General features: G+C 32.3%; 2 protein-coding genes and 1 long non-coding RNA gene across 4 annotated transcripts; 2 read left to right on the forward strand and 1 right to left on the reverse strand.

Moving 5' to 3' along the window:
• Positions 1-473: 473 nt before the first annotated feature.
• On the reverse strand, positions 474-8182 carry LOC128387226 (homeodomain-interacting protein kinase 1-like). Of its 2 annotated transcripts, XM_053346409.1 has the most exons (3): positions 6178-8182; positions 3736-5352; positions 474-1872 (listed from the first exon to the last, which is right to left on the reverse strand). In XM_053346409.1, the coding sequence occupies exons 1-3, from the start codon at positions 7736-7738 to the stop codon at positions 1814-1816; spliced, it is 3237 nt and encodes a 1078-aa protein (XP_053202384.1). In that variant the 5' UTR covers positions 7739-8182; the 3' UTR covers positions 474-1813. The 2 variants fall into 2 exon arrangements, with proteins under 2 accessions (XP_053202384.1, XP_053202383.1); XM_053346408.1 differs by lacking the exon at positions 474-1872 and having other exon boundaries at positions 2076-5352.
• Positions 8183-10982: 2800 nt separating this feature from the next.
• LOC128387241 (uncharacterized) lies at positions 10983-11643 on the forward strand. The gene is made up of 2 exons (XR_008324993.1): positions 10983-11045; positions 11153-11643. It is a non-coding gene; the product is annotated as an uncharacterized LOC128387241 (long non-coding RNA).
• Positions 11644-11808: 165 nt separating this feature from the next.
• LOC128387227 (protein HBS1-like) lies at positions 11809-14806 on the forward strand. Its single transcript, XM_053346410.1, is given in 5 exon segments — positions 11809-13468; positions 13470-13486; positions 13577-13750; positions 13852-14045; positions 14132-14806. Coding segments are annotated over 5 exon segments (2226 nt in total). The 5' UTR covers positions 11809-11888; the 3' UTR covers positions 14393-14806.
• Positions 14807-18151: the final 3345 nt, after the last annotated feature.

Below are 18151 nucleotides of genomic sequence, written 5' to 3' on the forward strand. Positions count from 1 at the left end.
CAATTCCCTTTTACAATCAATATTTATATCAACACCCAAATGCTTTTGATACAAGTGAAAAAAACACAAACTCCTAATGCTAATTTAATAACGAATACCCTTAATCACTAAAACCATAATCATATTAATTGCTAATTACACTAATTAATTAATCATAATTAACTCAGTCTTCTCTCTCTCTCTCTCTCTCTCTCTAACCTGTAATACTCTGTAAATGAAACCTGAAAATGATCATTTATATTACAATAAAGAGAAACATTAAAATAATTAAAACATTAATAGTAAATCAATGTAATCTAATTTCTATATAAATGACAATTAAATTAAACCAGAAAAGACAGTAAATGCAACGGACATAATCAGTAACCTAATTTCAACAATTAACTTTAATCATGCAATGAAAGAAATGGCTTCTTGATTATCCATATCAGCTATTTGTTTACCTGGTTACCTGTTTTCTTAAATCATTACGATTGTTTAACTTTGATTGTTGATAACATTTAATAATCTCTTTTAATTTTATTACGATTATTTTTGAGTAAACGTAATCATTTAACTGATAATAATAATAATGATGGATCGTAACAATCAGCTAATCATAATCATCGTCAATGATATTAATTCAAATTATTCAACTTGATCATCTCTTCAAGGTGAATACACAACAATATATTTCCTCTTCGTCAATTGCGTGATCAACAACCAAGACGAGAAAATGATAATGATAATAGTTAATAAAACTAGTAACACTACCTTTTAATCATCATCATCATCATGATAATCATCATCGTCATCAACTATTATCAACTGTCAACAATTTAAATGATTAAAGAATAAGAAGAAAAAAAAAATCATCTAAATTGTCACATCAATAGAAGTCACTTTTTTGTTCAACTTGCAATCAAAATCCATTGAGTGTCTTGTTATTGCTTTTAATCAACAACAGAATGAGAAGAAAAAAAAAGTTTCATCAACACTAATCAACTGATTCTCATCATTTAAATTGTTATTACTATTATTGTTATTGTTATTATCCAAAAAAAAAACGATAGTTAACTGACATTGATAATGTGAAGGTTGGACATCGTCATTATTAATATTGATGTGTTGTTGTTTTGTTTATCATCGGTAATCATTAAATTGTTTGATATTCATTTCCAATTGTGAACCACGATGAAAACAATAATAATCATCAACATGATATATTAATAATAATAATGATAGGAATATATAAATGTAAATAATATGTACATAGTAAATGTGGGAGGTGGGAGGGAGATGGATAAAGGGAGGAGGAAGTGGGTGATATATGATAAATTATTTAAAAAAAAGGTAAAATAATAACAATAAATAATAGTAGTAATTTGGTATTGATGAAAATGAAAGTATATAAGTGAGTGTCTATCATCAATTAGCATTATTATTTTGAGAGGTCTCGGTAATATGGATCATTGTCATCATTTTGTGATAACAATTAGTAAATTGTGATTGTAATGATGAGTTTTAACTTTTCATTCTCTCTCTCTCTCACTCTTTGATACCATGTTGATGATGATGATTATTATTATGTGGATGATGATGTTTTTTTATCATTAAATTTTGCCGTTGACTTTTTTTCTGCTCGTCGATTTGATTGTTGATTCTCAGAACAATTTGACAACAATTAAATTCCCGTTTCTTTCATCTCTTCATTCATTGATTGTTTAGTTTAGTTTAGTAGTCATCCTGATATCTTTTTCACTGTGAATGTTTTCATTGCTAAATTGCGTTCATCAATTGATTGTTGTTATTTTTTTCCTTATTGTTTTTTTTTTCATTCCATCGACTCATTTTCTGAGAGATTAACTTGTTTCTTTGCAATTGGACACGAAACTAGAAGATGACGATGATGAGAAGAAGAAGAAGAAAATAGTAAACATTGTGAGAAAACAATGAAAAAAGAGAAAAGAAAATCAATTGTCAAACTTATGGTAATGATGATAATGAAGATGATGGTGATGAAAGTGTAGACATGGAAAAAGGTAGTTGAGGGAGAAAATGATGATGAGATGATGATGAAATTGAAAAGATCAATATTTTCCTAAAGGCTTTGATAGTTGTTTATTTCTTGTTGTATATTATTGATGTTTAACATCATTTTCACTATTTACAAGCATCTTTCTTGACCTAATCATGGTCCATCTCTTTAATCTCAATTTACTTGATTCCTTTTTTTTGGTTTTTGTTGTTATTCTTGTTTTTTTGTTGTTGTGTTGATGTGATGTAAGTGTATGATGAGTGTTATTGTGGTAACCAATTAAAGAGTTAATACTATTTATTTAAGCCATTGACACAATAATTTTTCGATAGGACTGAAAGAGAATAAAGAATAGAGAGACAGAGGGGACAGAAAGACAAAGAAAAATGATAGACGAAGGGAGAATAAAAAGAAGGAAGGAAGAGAGAGAGAGAGAGAGAGAGAGAGAGAGAGAGAGATCAGATGATAAATGAAAGGTGATCCTTAGGTATAATAGTCCAAGGGAAAGCCCGGAGATTTTTTAACAAAGGCGAAAAAGATGATGAATTGATTGAGTGGTTAAATGAAAAAGGGAAGGTGGTTTGTGTGTGTGAGAGAGAGATGGGAAAAAAGGAGCAGGGTAAAGATGATAATGAAGAGACTGATCAAAGTTCTGAGTAACATAATTTCCCCCCTATGTTTATGTAATCAGAGTTCTTTCTCTCTCTAACTCTCATCTCGAATGTGGGTGTGAAGATGTGTTTACATGATAGATTTATTTTTCTGTTTACTTCATTTCAATTCATGTTTCTGAATATCAAATGAGTAATAGATAATGAAGAGAAGAGAGAGAGAGAGAGAGAGAGAGAAAGAGATAAAAAACTTAAAGAAAAGACCAAGGAAAGGAGAAATGACAGAAAGACAGAGGTAATAAGTAAGGAGAGGGAATAAGAAAGGAAGAGAGAGGACCGGAGGCGAAAGGGAGGAAAAAAGATGAGGGAAGATGAGGAAAGAGAGAGAGGTTGAAATGGGCAAAATAGGAATAAAATGCAATCCTCGATAGATGTTATATATTAATAATAGATAATAATAATAATGTATATATATAATCCTCCAGCAGTTAAACATGTTTTAAATATATAACTCACAAAAAATTATCTTTTTTATCATTTTCATCTGTTTATAGATTTTTTATATTTTTTTCTAGATTTTCTCGTTGAAATTTAGACGACAATGATGACGGCCTTGATGATGATGATGATTTGGATTGGGTCACACAGCAGCGACATTATTAATAATATTAAAGGTGGTTTTTTTGGTGATGATGATGATGATAATATATAGGTTACATTTGATGTGATTTTTTAAGGTTGTGTGATTGGTTGGGGTATTATGTATGTGTGGATGAAGATTAAATGAATAAAAAGTTAATCGTGTTCACCAAGTTGGCACTTGATGAAGCGTTCGACTACTGTTGTTAGTTACTTGTAGATGATGATTGTGAAGATTATTATTTATATTAACGTTATTAAGGAGATGGTGTTGATTAAGAGAGGTTGTTGTGGTTGCGGATGTGGTTAATGATGAAGATGATGCCGTGGCTGCTGATGATGCAGGTAAAGTGTTAGCTCTAATGTTATTAGTAGAAGCATCTTCCTCTTCTTCTGAAGAATCTGAGATTGTTATTACACTGACAGCAGGACTTGGTGTATCCTCGAGTGTTATTGTTTGAAGGTTACCTTGTTTCTTAGCATCCCGAAGATCTGATGTAGTTAAGGTTAACCTTCCAGAAGAAAGTGAATGATGCGCTGGTACTGGTGGATGGTGATGATGGTGAAGATGATGATGGTGATGAAGTGATTGAATCTGCTGAGATTGTTGGGAAGTTAAGGGTTGTTGGAGTGATTGTGGTTGTTGTTGCTGATGTAATATTTGTTGCTGTTGTTGATGATGTAAAGCTTGCTGTTGTTGCTGGTGAGTTGATTGGTGTTGATGGGCCTGTTGAGGTGGTGGCTGAGGTTGTGACTGTGGTTGTTGTTGTTGGTGAAGTTGATGTTGTTGTTGTTGTTGTTGCTGTTGCTGCTGCTGATGCTGTTGTTGTTGCTGGTGATGGTGCTGTTGTTGTTGGGCTTGTTGTTGTTGTTGTTGTTGTTGTTGCTGTTGGTGTTGGTGTGAAACAAGAAGATGTGGAGGATTTGTTTGTTGCTGGAATTTCATGTTTGGTAAATTACTTAAATTATTGTTACTATTGCTTGAACCGAGGCCACTGTTTTTCATGATTACAACACCTTTACTTGGTCTATGAGGCTCATCCGAATCAAAATTGATATTTGGACTGTTGACTAAAACCGAAGCGTAACCTGATTCAAGAAATTGTCTGGATGATGAGCCAGACATTAGAAGCGGATCATATGATCTAACATTCCATTTAGAAGGAGATGATTCTTTAGCTTTCTTTTTGACAGGTGATAGTTGACTGTTTGAATATTCTTTGGTCCTTGATGGCCTATGGTTATTACTGCTATTACTGTTACTAAGGTTATTAGTATTACTTAGATTACCAGTATTATGATTATTATTATTATTTATATTATTGGTGACAATGAAGTTACTACCACCATGAAGGTGATTATGATGGCTTAGATGATGATGATTGTTATTTCCAGAAGTGTTTAGGTTATTATTTAAATGATGGCTTAAATTATTTAGATTGCTTGTTGATGAACTACTGGATAAACCACCAGGACCTCCAGGGGCACCGGTACCATTGTTACCAGTCGAACTGACATTATAACAACTGCTTGATGAACCAGCATAAGCAGCCATAGCCATTGCTGCAGCTGCAGCAGAATTTGCAATGGTTTGCCTTCGTTGAGAACTTGGAATTGCAGCTAATAGAGTAGCCCCATGAGCTGGTAAGGGTTGACGAAAATGATGAGTTTGATGTGGAAGGGACGATTGATGAGCAGGCTGAGCAGGACCTGAAACTGGAACTGGAACCATACCCCATGATCCAGGTAATTGTTGTCCTCCTGCCATAAGGCCTCCTCTATCACTTGCTGCTGCAGCCGCAGCCGCTGCAGCGCCTCGAGTTAGATGGTCATAATAAGCTTGCTCTGCAGCTTGAACGGTGTGCTGGCCACTTGCATTAGTTGATGCCGCTAACTCAGTCAAAGGCATCATAGTTGATGGATCAAGTATTGTTGCTGTACGTTCAAATACAAAAGATTTAGACCAAGCTTCATCAGCTAGAACGCTTTGTTGTTGTTGTTGCTGAGATTGCTGAATCGCAGCTAAAGCGGCTCGTTGAGCAGCAGCCGCTGAAGGAAACTGTTGCCATGGTGGTATAGATGGGCCTAAATAAGAAAAGAAAGATAATTGATAGAAAAAAAAGACAAGAAAAATAAAATGTATGAATGAATAGATAAAAGGATTTGTCAATAAATGATGAAGCGAAGAGAAAAGTGAGAAAGAGAAAGAAATTGTCCAAGTTTAAAGGATCGCTTTTATTAAGATTTAAAAAGATAACTTTCAAGAGAATTTTCTTCTTAAGATATGAGGAAAGAAAGAAAAGAAAGACAAAGAACCGAAAAAGCTGAAAGAGAAAAAGAATATAAATATTATAATATAAGACCCGTATACAACAAGCAGAAGTAATATAACTACAGTTTCCTGCTAAGGTAAATAATTCCGGGTCATTCCTTAGAGAGTCAAGTTAATCACCATTTATACTTATGCATACCGACCTCCCTATGACAAGCATTCTTTGTGTATATTTATACTCAAGAGTTTCGCCTTGAAGTATAATGGGTATGACAAGGTGTAAAAGGTGGAAAGAGAGTAATGGAAAGATGAAATTGAGAGAATAAAGAAAAAGGTAGAAAAGGTAAAAGATAGAAAAGAGGAGGAAGATGGAAGGAAAAATAGAAAGAACAAGCCCAAAACTTTATGGTTTCGCTGCGATGTCTGATTTCCTCTTGGGTTGAGGAGATTTAAGAAGACAAATAAGAAGTTAAAAAGGAAAACGAGAAAAAGAGGAGAGAGAGAGAGAGAGGAAAAAGGGAAGAGAGAAAGAAAGAAGGAAAGGAAGAGAGGGAACCAGCGTAATGGATAATTTTGTTGCATGTGAAAGAGAAAGGAAAAAATTCTAGAAAAATATAGAATTGTAAATGATAACTTACCAACAAAGATTTGCTGATGATTATTTGATCCAGTGACTACGGGTGCTTGTGGTTGTGGCGGAGGCCATTGAACGGCAACAGCTGGAACATAGGACTGTGCCGTTAAAAGACTAGGTTGGAATTGAACTGTTCCCTGAGATTGAGCGGCAGCAACCATGGGTACAACATGTTTAGCCGGTGAATTAAGATTCTGATAAGGATTGGGAGGCACTTGAGCTGAGGATCCAGTTTGATGGGCACCAGGAGGACAAAGGATTGATGGTACACAAAGGGCAGCTGCTTGAAATGATTCAACTGCAGCAGCCTGTTGAGCTGCTACTCTGAATGTAGCCGCTCGAACGGAATTCGATGTGGCCTCAGCAGCCGCAGCAGCAGCAGCAGCAATTCTTGGTGCTGGATTACGAGAGGAACGGACAACTTGCATCATTTGGACCGAGGCTTTAACATTTTGACAATGTGCATACTGAGGTAAATGGTAAAGGGTAACAAAACTATGATTAAGAGCTTCACCCGGTGTAATCCGACGATCTTGGTCTAAGGTTAACATCCTTTTTAATAGATCAATAAATTCACGTCGATCAGTTTTTTCAGCCAATAATTCGCTACCCTCTAAATCTGGAACGTTAACTTGAGCCATATCATCAAGACAATTAAATATATATTTACGGGCTTCTTTGGATTTAATATTAGTCTCACTTTCATGTTCCTCTGGTGTTTTTAACCTCCAGTAAGGATAAGATGAATTAGTTTCACGGTAAAAAAATCGAGTTGTTTTGGTTGCCTCAGTTAACATATGATCTACAGGTAAACCTTGTGTTTGGGAAATGTAACGTATCTGATCATATTCAGAAGAACCAGGATAAAGAGGCCAACCAAGAAATAATTCAGCGATAACACAACCGAGTGACCACATGTCAATTGCTTCACAAAATGGTAAACCCAATATGATCTCTGGTGCTCGATAGTAACGAGATTGTAGATATGTTGAACAAACAGCTTTGGAAACATGACTTGCCGAGCCAAAATCGATAACTTTGACCCTGAAAGGATATCTCTCTGGATCGACCAACATTATATTCTCAGGCTTTAAATCAGCATGAATCAGGCCCAATTGTTTTAATTTGAGTAAAGCTGTTAAAACTTGTTGTAATATAGGACGGATAAATTTTAGAGGAAGAGGTTGAAACTTATTCTGTTTAAGGAAATCATATAAATTTTGTTCCAACATTTCAAATACGAGGCAGGTATGATTCTTGTGACTAAAACATTCATAGGCTCGGACAAAATTAAATTCATCACATGATTCAGCAGATAACCTTTGAAGAATGGAAACCTCAATTTGGCCTTGGCGAACGTAGGATGGATGATTTTTAAGGATTTTAATTGCCACAATTTCATTTGTTCCCTTTTTCCAGCATTTAACAACTTGACCAAAGGTACCACGACCAAGAAAATCAAGTACTTCATATTGATTATAATTGGAATAGAGAACTTCATGTGAGACAAGCGTGTAATCACCTTCACTATTAGAATTAGTTGATTTGGTTAATATGGGAGGCATTTTTTAATTTCCTCACAATAACTCCAAATGGTTCAATTTTTTCTTCTTCTTCTTCTTGGACACACAAACACATATACAGATAGAATAGAATATACAAATGAGAGAAAGAAAAGAAGAAGAGAAGAGAAAAAAAAAACTGGTAACTTATTCCTTTCCTTGGATGTGTTATTATTCACCAAAATTTTACTCAGAATTAAATCTTTTGGTTTATTTTTTGTTCCTTTTTATCCTTATTTTTTTTTGTTCTTTCACTTGAATTTCACTTTGTTGTATATAAAATTGTTAATTAGGACTTGAAATTTGGTTTGGTCACATTAAATAAAGTGTTAAATGTTGTGTCACCAATTAAATGAACAGAAAATAAAGAGACCCGAACGCTCCCTCCGCTGATTCAACAGCTTCTCCCACCAGCTGGTGGTCTCATTTAAAAGAAACTTGGGTGAATCCAAGATATCGAATCTAAATATCACTAAGATTCCATTTCTTTCACCAATTTACTTTAATCTTCGATTCTCTCCACCAAACAAAACAAAATTAAATCTCCAAATCACTTCGAATAAACCAACAATTCAATTAACAAATCAAATTAAGAAAAATTCTCTGAAAAAAAACAAATTCAATTCAATTTTTTTCTTCTCTCTTCAATTATTCGGATTATCCGAAGATCCGGTAAACCGATGCGGTTCGAACAACAATCGAAATAACCGGTTACAGTTTATTCTCTTTCAGAGCGACATCTTGTTCCATTCATTGTGACTAACGTTTGTTCCAAATGAATAACCGGTTGGATTAAAAACCGATTAAAATTTTTTCTCTTTAATCTCATTTGGATTTTAAATCTTTTCTTTTAATTTTTTTCTCTCTTTTCAATCTTTCTTTTTACTCAACAGTTTAATTTAACTCGATAGATGATCAGTTGATTGTGAGATTAATTTGAAAGATGAAAATCAAGTAGGTGAGTCCAACAAATGATGAAAAGGTTTGTAAGTTTTAAATGTGTTAACCATATTGAACATTTTTTTTAACCTTTTCAATGGTTTTACTTTGGTGGCCATTTTTTTCCTCTATTCATTTAACCTTAGAAATGTCTAGAAATTTATGAATCTCATGTTTTCGTTGTTTCCTATAAATTGTTTACATTTTCTCTGGAAAGATTTTGTATCTGGTTTTATGAAACGAAAAGAAAAGATTTATTCAGTTGATTAAACTTTGCATTTTTAATCCATTGACTTTTTAAATATTTAAATGGTCCATCGTTAATGTTTACCCTTCTTCTTGAGAATACTAATTAAATTTCCATTTTTTTCATTTTCTTTTTTTTCTATCATCCAGGGAGATTGATCTTCTTTCACTTTATGGTTATATTGGAATACACAATTAATCCTTCAGCTTAAAGGATTTTCAGTTAACAAGTTTAGGCTTAAAGTGAATGGTGGGTCCTCATCTTCACAATAAATCTCCTCGGGATAATCTCTTAAAGATAATCCGATGTTTACCTTATGGTCAATTTGCTTGAAGACATCGAATTTTTCCAAAGAAAAACAAAAGAATTAATTTGTTATAAATTAAATTCAGACTCACTATTTTCAGCACAGAAACTCATTCAAATTAATTACTTTCAATGTTTAGTTTAGTTCATTATTTTTTCGATCAAGTTTAATATGGAGTTTGTTACCTCTTCTCGTGGTGGAAAGTTGTTGATTCATGAAAATTTCATCTATAATTATCAAAATTCTAATAATGATAAAACTCGACATTACTTGCCTTGAGAGAAATTCTTTTTGTAGTGTTACCTGTGTGACAGATCAATCCAATGGTTCAATTAAAGTGAAAAATAATCATAATCATGTTGATCATCAAAAAAAATTGAAACAATCAAGATCAAGGAGAAAGTTTCAAGTGAAATAAAAACATCACCTTTACTTAAGGCTCATGATGTTTTCAATAAGGTAAATTTTATTATTCTCTTACCTCATCTCTCTCTTTCAATTTGATTTAATTATTATTTTTATTATTTTTCTTTTTTCATCAGTCTTTGAGGGAAAGAGCATTAGATTTGAATGATCAAAATAAAAGTATCAATAATTTACCTTCATTTAGACAAGTTCAAGCTTCATTATATCGATCGAGACGAAAACTTTTCCCTTCGACTTCAAATGAGATTGATTTTATTAAAAACGATTCATCTTGGTCAAGAACTTTAGATGATAAAAAATTTATTCTTAGTGTTGATGATAGTGATAATAAGATGATAATAATAGGTACTGATGAATTTTTTGTGCATCTCTGTAATAGTAAACAGATTTTTGGTGATGGTACTTTCTTTGTTGCTCCAAAGCCTTTTGTTCAAATTTATAGTTTTCACTCATTCATCAGAAATGAAATGTTTCCATTAATCTATTGCCTATTAATGAACAAAAGTAAGTTAACTTATATCAAAATGATTAATAAGATTACTGATTTAGCTAATCAAAGAAATTTGAAATTTAAACTCCAACAATTAATAATTGATTATGAGTTAGGTGTAATTGAATCGTTTCATCAAATAATACCTGATATTAATATCAAAGGTTGCTATTTTCATTATAGTCAATGTGCTTCAGAAAAATTGCTAATCTTGGTCTGAAAAAGTTATATAAGAATGATGAACAATTTACTCGATTATTTAGACAGATTATCTCTCTTCCTCTGATTCCTCTCGATCGTATTGATGAAGCTTGGTATTTAATAAACATTAATAATAATTGTCAAAATGGTGATAGAATTGATACTTTTCTTGACTATGTTGAGTCTACTTGGGTTGACGAGAATCAAGCAACATTCAAACGATTGATTTGGGATCATTTCAACAACACTGGACCAAGAACAAATAACCACATCGAGGGATTTCATAATAAATTAAATCAACAGTTTAATTCAGCCAATGTTAATCTATTCCAACTGATTGATGTTTTAAAACAGTTTCAACTTGATTTTCAAATTGAAATTAATCAATTAGGTCTTGGAATGAAAACAAGACGGAAACAGTTGAAATATCAAAAAATTAATGAAAATTATGCTAACAGTTGTGAACTTTTTTTGCCTGATAGAATTGATTTGATTGAATTTATGAATCGAGTATCAAAAATGATGCTTTAAATGAACAAAAATAACAACACAATTTACCTTAATTACTTATTTACTTAAAAGATTATCTTCTTGTTTTGAGCTTAAGACTTTGGCTTTATTGTGAAGATGAGGGACAATCAAGTGAATTAATTTAAAAACAAAAGCCACTGAATCCATAGAAAACCATGATGACGATGAAGTAAATTGTTTAGAATTAATTTGTTTGAATATCTGATACCTGTGATTCTGTTTAAATCAATTCTAATTCTTTTCTCTTTTTTAACCTCTTACTGTTTATACTTTTAGCAGATTTAAATTGATATTTGGTATCAACCATTCAGATGAATTTACATGAAGGAAAAATTACGATTCGGTTAATATGGTTAAAAGAAAACTATTACAATCATTCCAAGTGAACCATAAGGATCGTAATTCCAAGAGAATCTAATCCCTGATTATTAGATTTTAATTATTCTTGTTCATCAATCCAGATTGGAAATGATTTCCTCTCTCTCAACGACAAGTTAAATCTATATTTTCATTTCCATTACAATTGAAGAGAATCACAGTTACAATCACAAATGAAAACAATATACAACCTTGATCAATGGAAAATTTGATTTACTTTCAATGATACAATGTCACACAATACTAATTATCTAAAGACAAAAAAGTTAATTAGTTCACAATTATCTTTTCATTTTCCTTTCACATTAAAGAAAATGAACTTATCGATTGTAATGCAATTTTTTGTACAATTGTAACTTCAAATAGTTATCGATTATTTCAATCATTCACACCAATCTAATTTTCCCTTTTTATTTATAAATTTCAATCTAATTTCCAATCTTGATTAGATTTAATTAAAACAAAAATTTTTTTTCGAAAACAAAAAAGTGCGATTGACCCCGCCATCTATTGAGAGCAAAGAGAAACACCAAGATTTTCTTTCCAATTGTAAGTCATTCAATCTGTTGCTGTTTATTTAATTGTCACGGAATTTTCTAGATGTTTTATTGATTACAATTAACGATCTATTTTAATGTTATTATCTAGCAATATTTTCGTTAAACCACCTGATACTGTGAATGGAGATGGAGAAGAGGAAGACGATTTCGAGTTAGAATTTTTAAAAGATATTCCAGATTCTCTTAATAAAACCAATCCAAACAGTGTAACAAATAGTAATCATAACAATCTATCATCTTTAATAATCCTTCCTCCTTGTATTCCTCCTCCTCCTCTTTCTTCGTGTTGTTCTTCTCTCTCATCCACTTTCTCATCATCTTGTTCACATTTTCCTCTCTCTTCATCAAATTCAACTCAATCATCACCACCAACAAAACAACCAACTGAAACATCAACATCATCGATTTACTCATCATCTATAAACAAATCAGTCTCATCATCATCAACATCTTTCAATTCATCAACGTGTTTAATTTCCCCAATAAGCTTTTTATTAGACCTTGATGATACCAGCAACAACTTAAGCCTTGTAAGTGCCAGTAAATCTGTAAGATATTCAAATTTTGTGGTGACCATAACCGCCAGATACAAGCCTGATATACCTCGATTCAGTAATCCTCGGATTAGGCTGAAGGAAAGATTAACTGAGTATCACAATCAACAGACCATTGAAACGTTTAAATTTTCAACCCCATCTCCCGATGATTTGAGACTCCATCGTTTAAACAACAGCAAAAAAATGGATGAAGTTGATTATGCTGAAGAATTGATGACTCAATATGATAAGAAAGCCAAATACGATTGTACGGCAGGAATGAAAGATGTTGTCAAATCAATTAAACACTTACAAGTTGATAAAATTGAAAGAAAACGAAGTCCAGCTCGAGAGAAATCATCACCTTGTGCATCTGTAACATCATCGCCCAATGTACTTCAGATTATTGGTGCAAACAAGAATCAAGTGAAAAATATCTCACGGGAAAGTGTTATCGAAGAGTTTAACAAGGAAAGATCAGGGAAAAAAAGCTTAATCAACTTGGTTGTTGTCGGACATGTGGACGCTGGAAAATCAACCCTTATGGGCCATTTATTGTACAGATTAGGCCAAGTATCGAAAAAGAGTATGCATCGATATGAGACAGATTCTAAAAAGATTGGTAAAGCCTCTTTCCAATATGCTTGGGTTCTCGATGAGACAAATGAAGAGCGATCTCGAGGTATAACCATGGACATCGCTCAATCGTCTTTTGAAACGTCCACAAAATCGGTTAATCTACTTGATGCTCCAGGTCATCGAGATTTTATTCCCAACATGATAACTGGAGCTTCTCAAGCTGATGCCGCTCTTTTGGTCGTTGATGCAACCAAAGGTGAATTCGAGGCTGGATTTGAAGCGGGAGGTCAAACTCGGGAACACACGATACTCATACGATCACTTGGAGTCTCACAAATTGCTGTGGTAATCAATAAATTGGATAATGTAAAGTGGAATAAAGAGAGATACGATGAAATTGTTGGTAAATTAACTCCGTTCCTTAAACAAGTTGGCTACAAAGAGAAAGGTGTCACTTTCGTGCCTTGCAGTGGATTAACGGGAGAAAATCTCAATGAACGATCAACAATCCCTTCCTTAACTTCATGGTATTCGGGTCCATCTCGTTGAAGTTATCGGTGTGTATTTAATTTCCATAATTTCGGTACAATTGTTGACCATCTCTTAATTACTTACATGTATCACTATTATTGTTACCAATTGCTTAGATTCTTTCCAAGCACCCGAAAGGCCTGTGTCTAAGCCTTTACGATTGAGTATCAGTGATGTTTTCAAAGGATTAACTTCTGGTGTTTGTATTTGTGGTCGAATTGAATCTGGTGCTGTCCAATTAGGTCAAAAATTGATCGTAATGCCCTCGAGTGAACAAGCAATTGTTAAAGGTAAATTTGATCATCAGAAAGTTTCGTCATTGTTTTGATTGCATCAATGATTCATTTCTAAATTTAACTTTTTCTATTAATCTTTTTCCCTCATTAATTAGCAATTTCCATTGAAGATTGCCTCTTTAATCAAGCATTTGCTGGTGATCAAGTAACTTTAACATTGACAGGATGTAGTGCAACTAATATTGCCTCGGGTGATATATTATGTGATATATCTGTTCCATCACCTGTTACTACTCGTTTCCAGGCCAAAGTCGTAGTTTTTGCTAATGTTCAGATTCCATTAACAAAGGTAAAAACGGCATTGAGATTGTGATTAATAAATCACAATTAAATATAATAGTTTGTTATTCTGTTAATTTTTGTTTATATTTTCAGGGTTTTCAAGTTGTGTTACATTGTAAAAATTTGCAAAAACAAGCGACAATCAGTAAATTGATTTCACAATTGGACAAAAGCACTGGACAAGTGACCAAAGCAAAGCCTCGATGTTTAGCAGCAAATTCAAGTGGAATCGTCGAAATCGAAACATCTAAACCAATTTCTATTGAACTTTATTCAGAATACAAAGATCTCGGACGAATTATGCTTCGGTATCGAGGAGCGACTGTGGCCGCGGGTTTGGTTATCGATCGATGAAAAAACTTATCACTAATCAAATTAAATCTCCTTCAAGTGTTTAACTTAACATCATCATCATCAACAATCAGTGATCAATGTGACACATTCATCATAATTTTTTCATCATTGTTGTACCAAGACGTTTACAATTGTACACACAATTAGACAACACAAAAAACACCAGTAATCAAATTCCCCCATTTAACTAACATTCATAATACCTTGTTTTTGGAAGTCAATCAAAACAAACATTGAAAATTGATTAATAGCTTTTATTGTTTCTATCTAACAATTAACCCCCTAAATTGTAAGCAGGTATAAATTTATCTTTTGCGACAATTAATTTAGTCTAAACTTAAATTGTGGCTGTAATGATTTTGTTTTTGTTTTTTCTATTGAAAAAATAAACAATAAAAGTCAATGTTAAATTGATCCATTGATAATTGATTTGATAATTTTTCAAATATCAAATAAATTAAAGGTCAATTATTAATTACAATGCAAATATCGTTACAATAAGCATTTAGCACCAATAAGGCGGCCAACAGCTAATCCAAACAATCAGTTTTAAACATTGTGACTTTGCTTTAATTTTAAGGTTCGAATTTAACTTGATAGTCTTTAAAACTACTTACATATTTTATTGATTATGGACATTTGACTCAATATCTCGAGAACCAAAAGTCAGATTTGTACGAGATTTTAGATGGACACCCTTATATTAAGAACAATGTCCGTAAGTTTAAAAAAGACGCTCGGCTTATGAAAGGAATGACATTTCTCACATTCACCATCCTTTTTTCATCATTGTTGTACCAAAACGTTTACATTTGTACACACAATTAGACAACACAAAAAACACCAACAATCAAATTCACCCATTCAACTAACATTCATAATACCTTGTTTTTGGAAGTCAATGAAAAACAAAGATTGAAAATTGATTAATAGCTTTTATTGTTTCTACCTAACAATTAACCCTCTAAATTGTAAGCAGGTATAAATTTATCTTTTGCGACAGTTAATTTACTCTTAATTTGGCCAAAAGTCCGTTCGTAATCCCATTTAAGATGCAATTGTGATCTTTTCTGGGTTAATATAGCCCAAATATCTCATAAAACTAATTTTTCAACTCTGGCATCTCAGATAACGGACTTTCGGCCTAACGAAGTTCGATTTCGAACTTGATACCAAAAATTGCCTAGACTTGACGAGTCCAACAATGTAATCTATTTGCGTCTGCGACTCTCCGTTCACCCGTTATTCCAAAAACAAATCTGTTTTTGTAGCGCTAACGCCCTGTATTAATAAACAGACATTTAAATTCTTAAAATTATTTTATTTAATACTCATTATCAGTTCATGATTATTCAATACATAAATTAAACCATTGTATCAGCATTTGGGAGTTCTAGCATATTGAAGATCATCCTGGGTTCGATCCACAGAGAGGAAAACCGCAATCATCATCACCTCTTACATTACGGTCAAGATTAGCAGCCAAAGAAGTACCAATGAGAGCCATTACCGCAATGAGAACTTGAACAAGCTTGAAATTCATGGTGATTAGACGTTGAACTATTAATAAGTTATCTGGAAACAAAGAGAATTGTAACTTTAAACGTTGTTGTCGTCTATTGATTCAATTGATTGAAAGTGATAATAGTTTGATGAATTTTATTTATTTTTATACAAATTCTAGCGGAAATTAACTCATCGATGAACAAACACAATCTACTTCCCAACAAAGCTCATTATTCACCAAATAGACTAGTCACAATTTAATTAATTAACTAAATGTAACATCATTTAACTCACCCAAAGTTAGAATCATTCGATATCTAAGTCTTCACTCAAAGTCTACACTGCATATTTAAACTTTAATATTTTCACTCAACTGATAAATTATTATAATTATATTTGTATCGACAAGACTGTTAAAATTTTAAATGTTGAATGATTTTTAATTTTTCTATTCGTCTGAATAAACAATATTGATAATGAGCTTGGTTACTGATAATCGCAACACAGAATAGTGCTCGGACCTTGAGTTTCAGGATCATGTTTCTATACATTTTTTGAAAACACTTATGAATTTCTTAAGAATTTTTTTATTACAGTTCTCGCACAAACTGTCTTTGCTCTTACCGTTATGGATACTCCGGTAAACTTTTTGTTTATTAAAATTGACGATTAAGATTTCAGATTAATTTTGTTATTTTCCCCTTCTCAGTTCTCAAAACTTGGTGTCTTATGTCCTGATAGTGAGCATCAAACTCGAGCAACACAAAGTGAAATCTCAGACTCGACTGGTTGTTCCGAAATAAATCCTCCTTCTCCACCAAACCAACCGAGAACACGATAATTATCAAAATCATCAGAAGATTTCGAGACTTTGGATAACTTTTGTACAAAAAATACGAGCAGCATAAGTAGTGCTTCTTATGCCGCACTTTATGGTTTACCTTCAGAAAAAAATCTACTCACCGACGATTCTCAGGAAACACAATCATCATCAGTAAGCTCTTTGTCTACTCTTCAAATTAGTTAAGTTAAATTGAAACAATCTCACAGTGAGATGGCTCTTGGTCAAGATAATTGATTGGTACTAAATAAAAGTAAATGTAAAGAGCCTTACCATTGAATCAAATATCAAATCCTAGTGAACATTTTTCGATAAATGAGTAAAAAAGAGACGCAATATTGAAATTTTCAATTCATTTGTCTTATTATTAATAAATCTTTAATTCATATTCATGATCGGTTAGTACATTTTATGGATTTACAAGACCGTTGTAGGGAACTTTAAAAAGTTATGAAAGAGAACCTGAATTTTTAGTCTCTGTGGCCTTTTGACCTGGAGACGATTTTAAATTTAATTAATTTAATTATAAGAACTTTGAATTTTTATTTCACAAGAAAATTAGATCAATAACTCAATTTGATTTGGGGACATAATTGTAACAATAAAGAACAATAAAGCATAGAAATAATAAACAACCAGAGCAATGAGAAGAAGCTTGAGTTTCATGATGATGATCAGCTGTTGAGTGAGAATAACTTTAATTGAACATAAAAACAATGGAAACTCTGATAAAATTGTCGATTGAATCGGCAATCGTTGAACGAGAAAAACAATTAATAAGTTATCTGAACACAAAGAGAATTGAAATTTGAACCTTGTTTTCGATAAATTGAAAGTGATCATAGTTACAAGAAATTGGACTTCTTTTTTTATACGATTCTCTGAGCTAATTAATTCACCAATTGATAAATAAATAATTTACTTCCCAAAGAAGCTCATTGCTCACCTGTAGATTAGTCACTATTTAATTAATTAATTAAACATTGTTTTAGCTACTTTGTAATGGACTATTGGAACTGGTATTACAATACATTTATCGTTAAATCACTTTTTTTAAAGGTAATTGTGTCCATCCGAAAGGAGAATTCAAGATTCTCATCAGTTGATTGTTATTAAATTTGTTACAGAAAGACAATTAAACGTAACATCATTTAATTTACCCAAAGTTAGAGAATAAATGCGTATTATCAATACTATTTATTCAGACGAATTGAACAATTAAAGATCATTCGATATCTAAAAATTTACACAGTCTTATTGGTACAAATATAAAATAGTAAATTGAATGTTTAAATTGTGAATAATCCAACAGGTGAATAAGTTTTGTTTTAGATTAAAAACAATTTTCAATCAATTAATTCACCAAGGAAATTGTACCGAGCATTTTTTAACATTTATTGTATAGATTAGGC

This window comes from Panonychus citri, unplaced genomic scaffold (genome assembly GCF_014898815.1).
Source record: "Panonychus citri isolate SS breed McGregor unplaced genomic scaffold, ASM1489881v1 Contig00077, whole genome shotgun sequence".
In the NCBI taxonomy this organism is placed as follows: domain Eukaryota; kingdom Metazoa; phylum Arthropoda; class Arachnida; order Trombidiformes; family Tetranychidae; genus Panonychus; species Panonychus citri.

Coding starts and splice junctions, on each gene's coding strand:
- LOC128387226 (XM_053346408.1), bottom strand. CDS start 7,738: ATGCCTCCCATATTAACCAAATCAACTAATTCTAATAGTGAAGGTGAT. Junction 5,353..6,177: donor TCATCAGCAAATCTTTGTTG/GTAAGTTATCAT, acceptor TTTCTTATTTAG/GCCCATCTATACCACCATGG.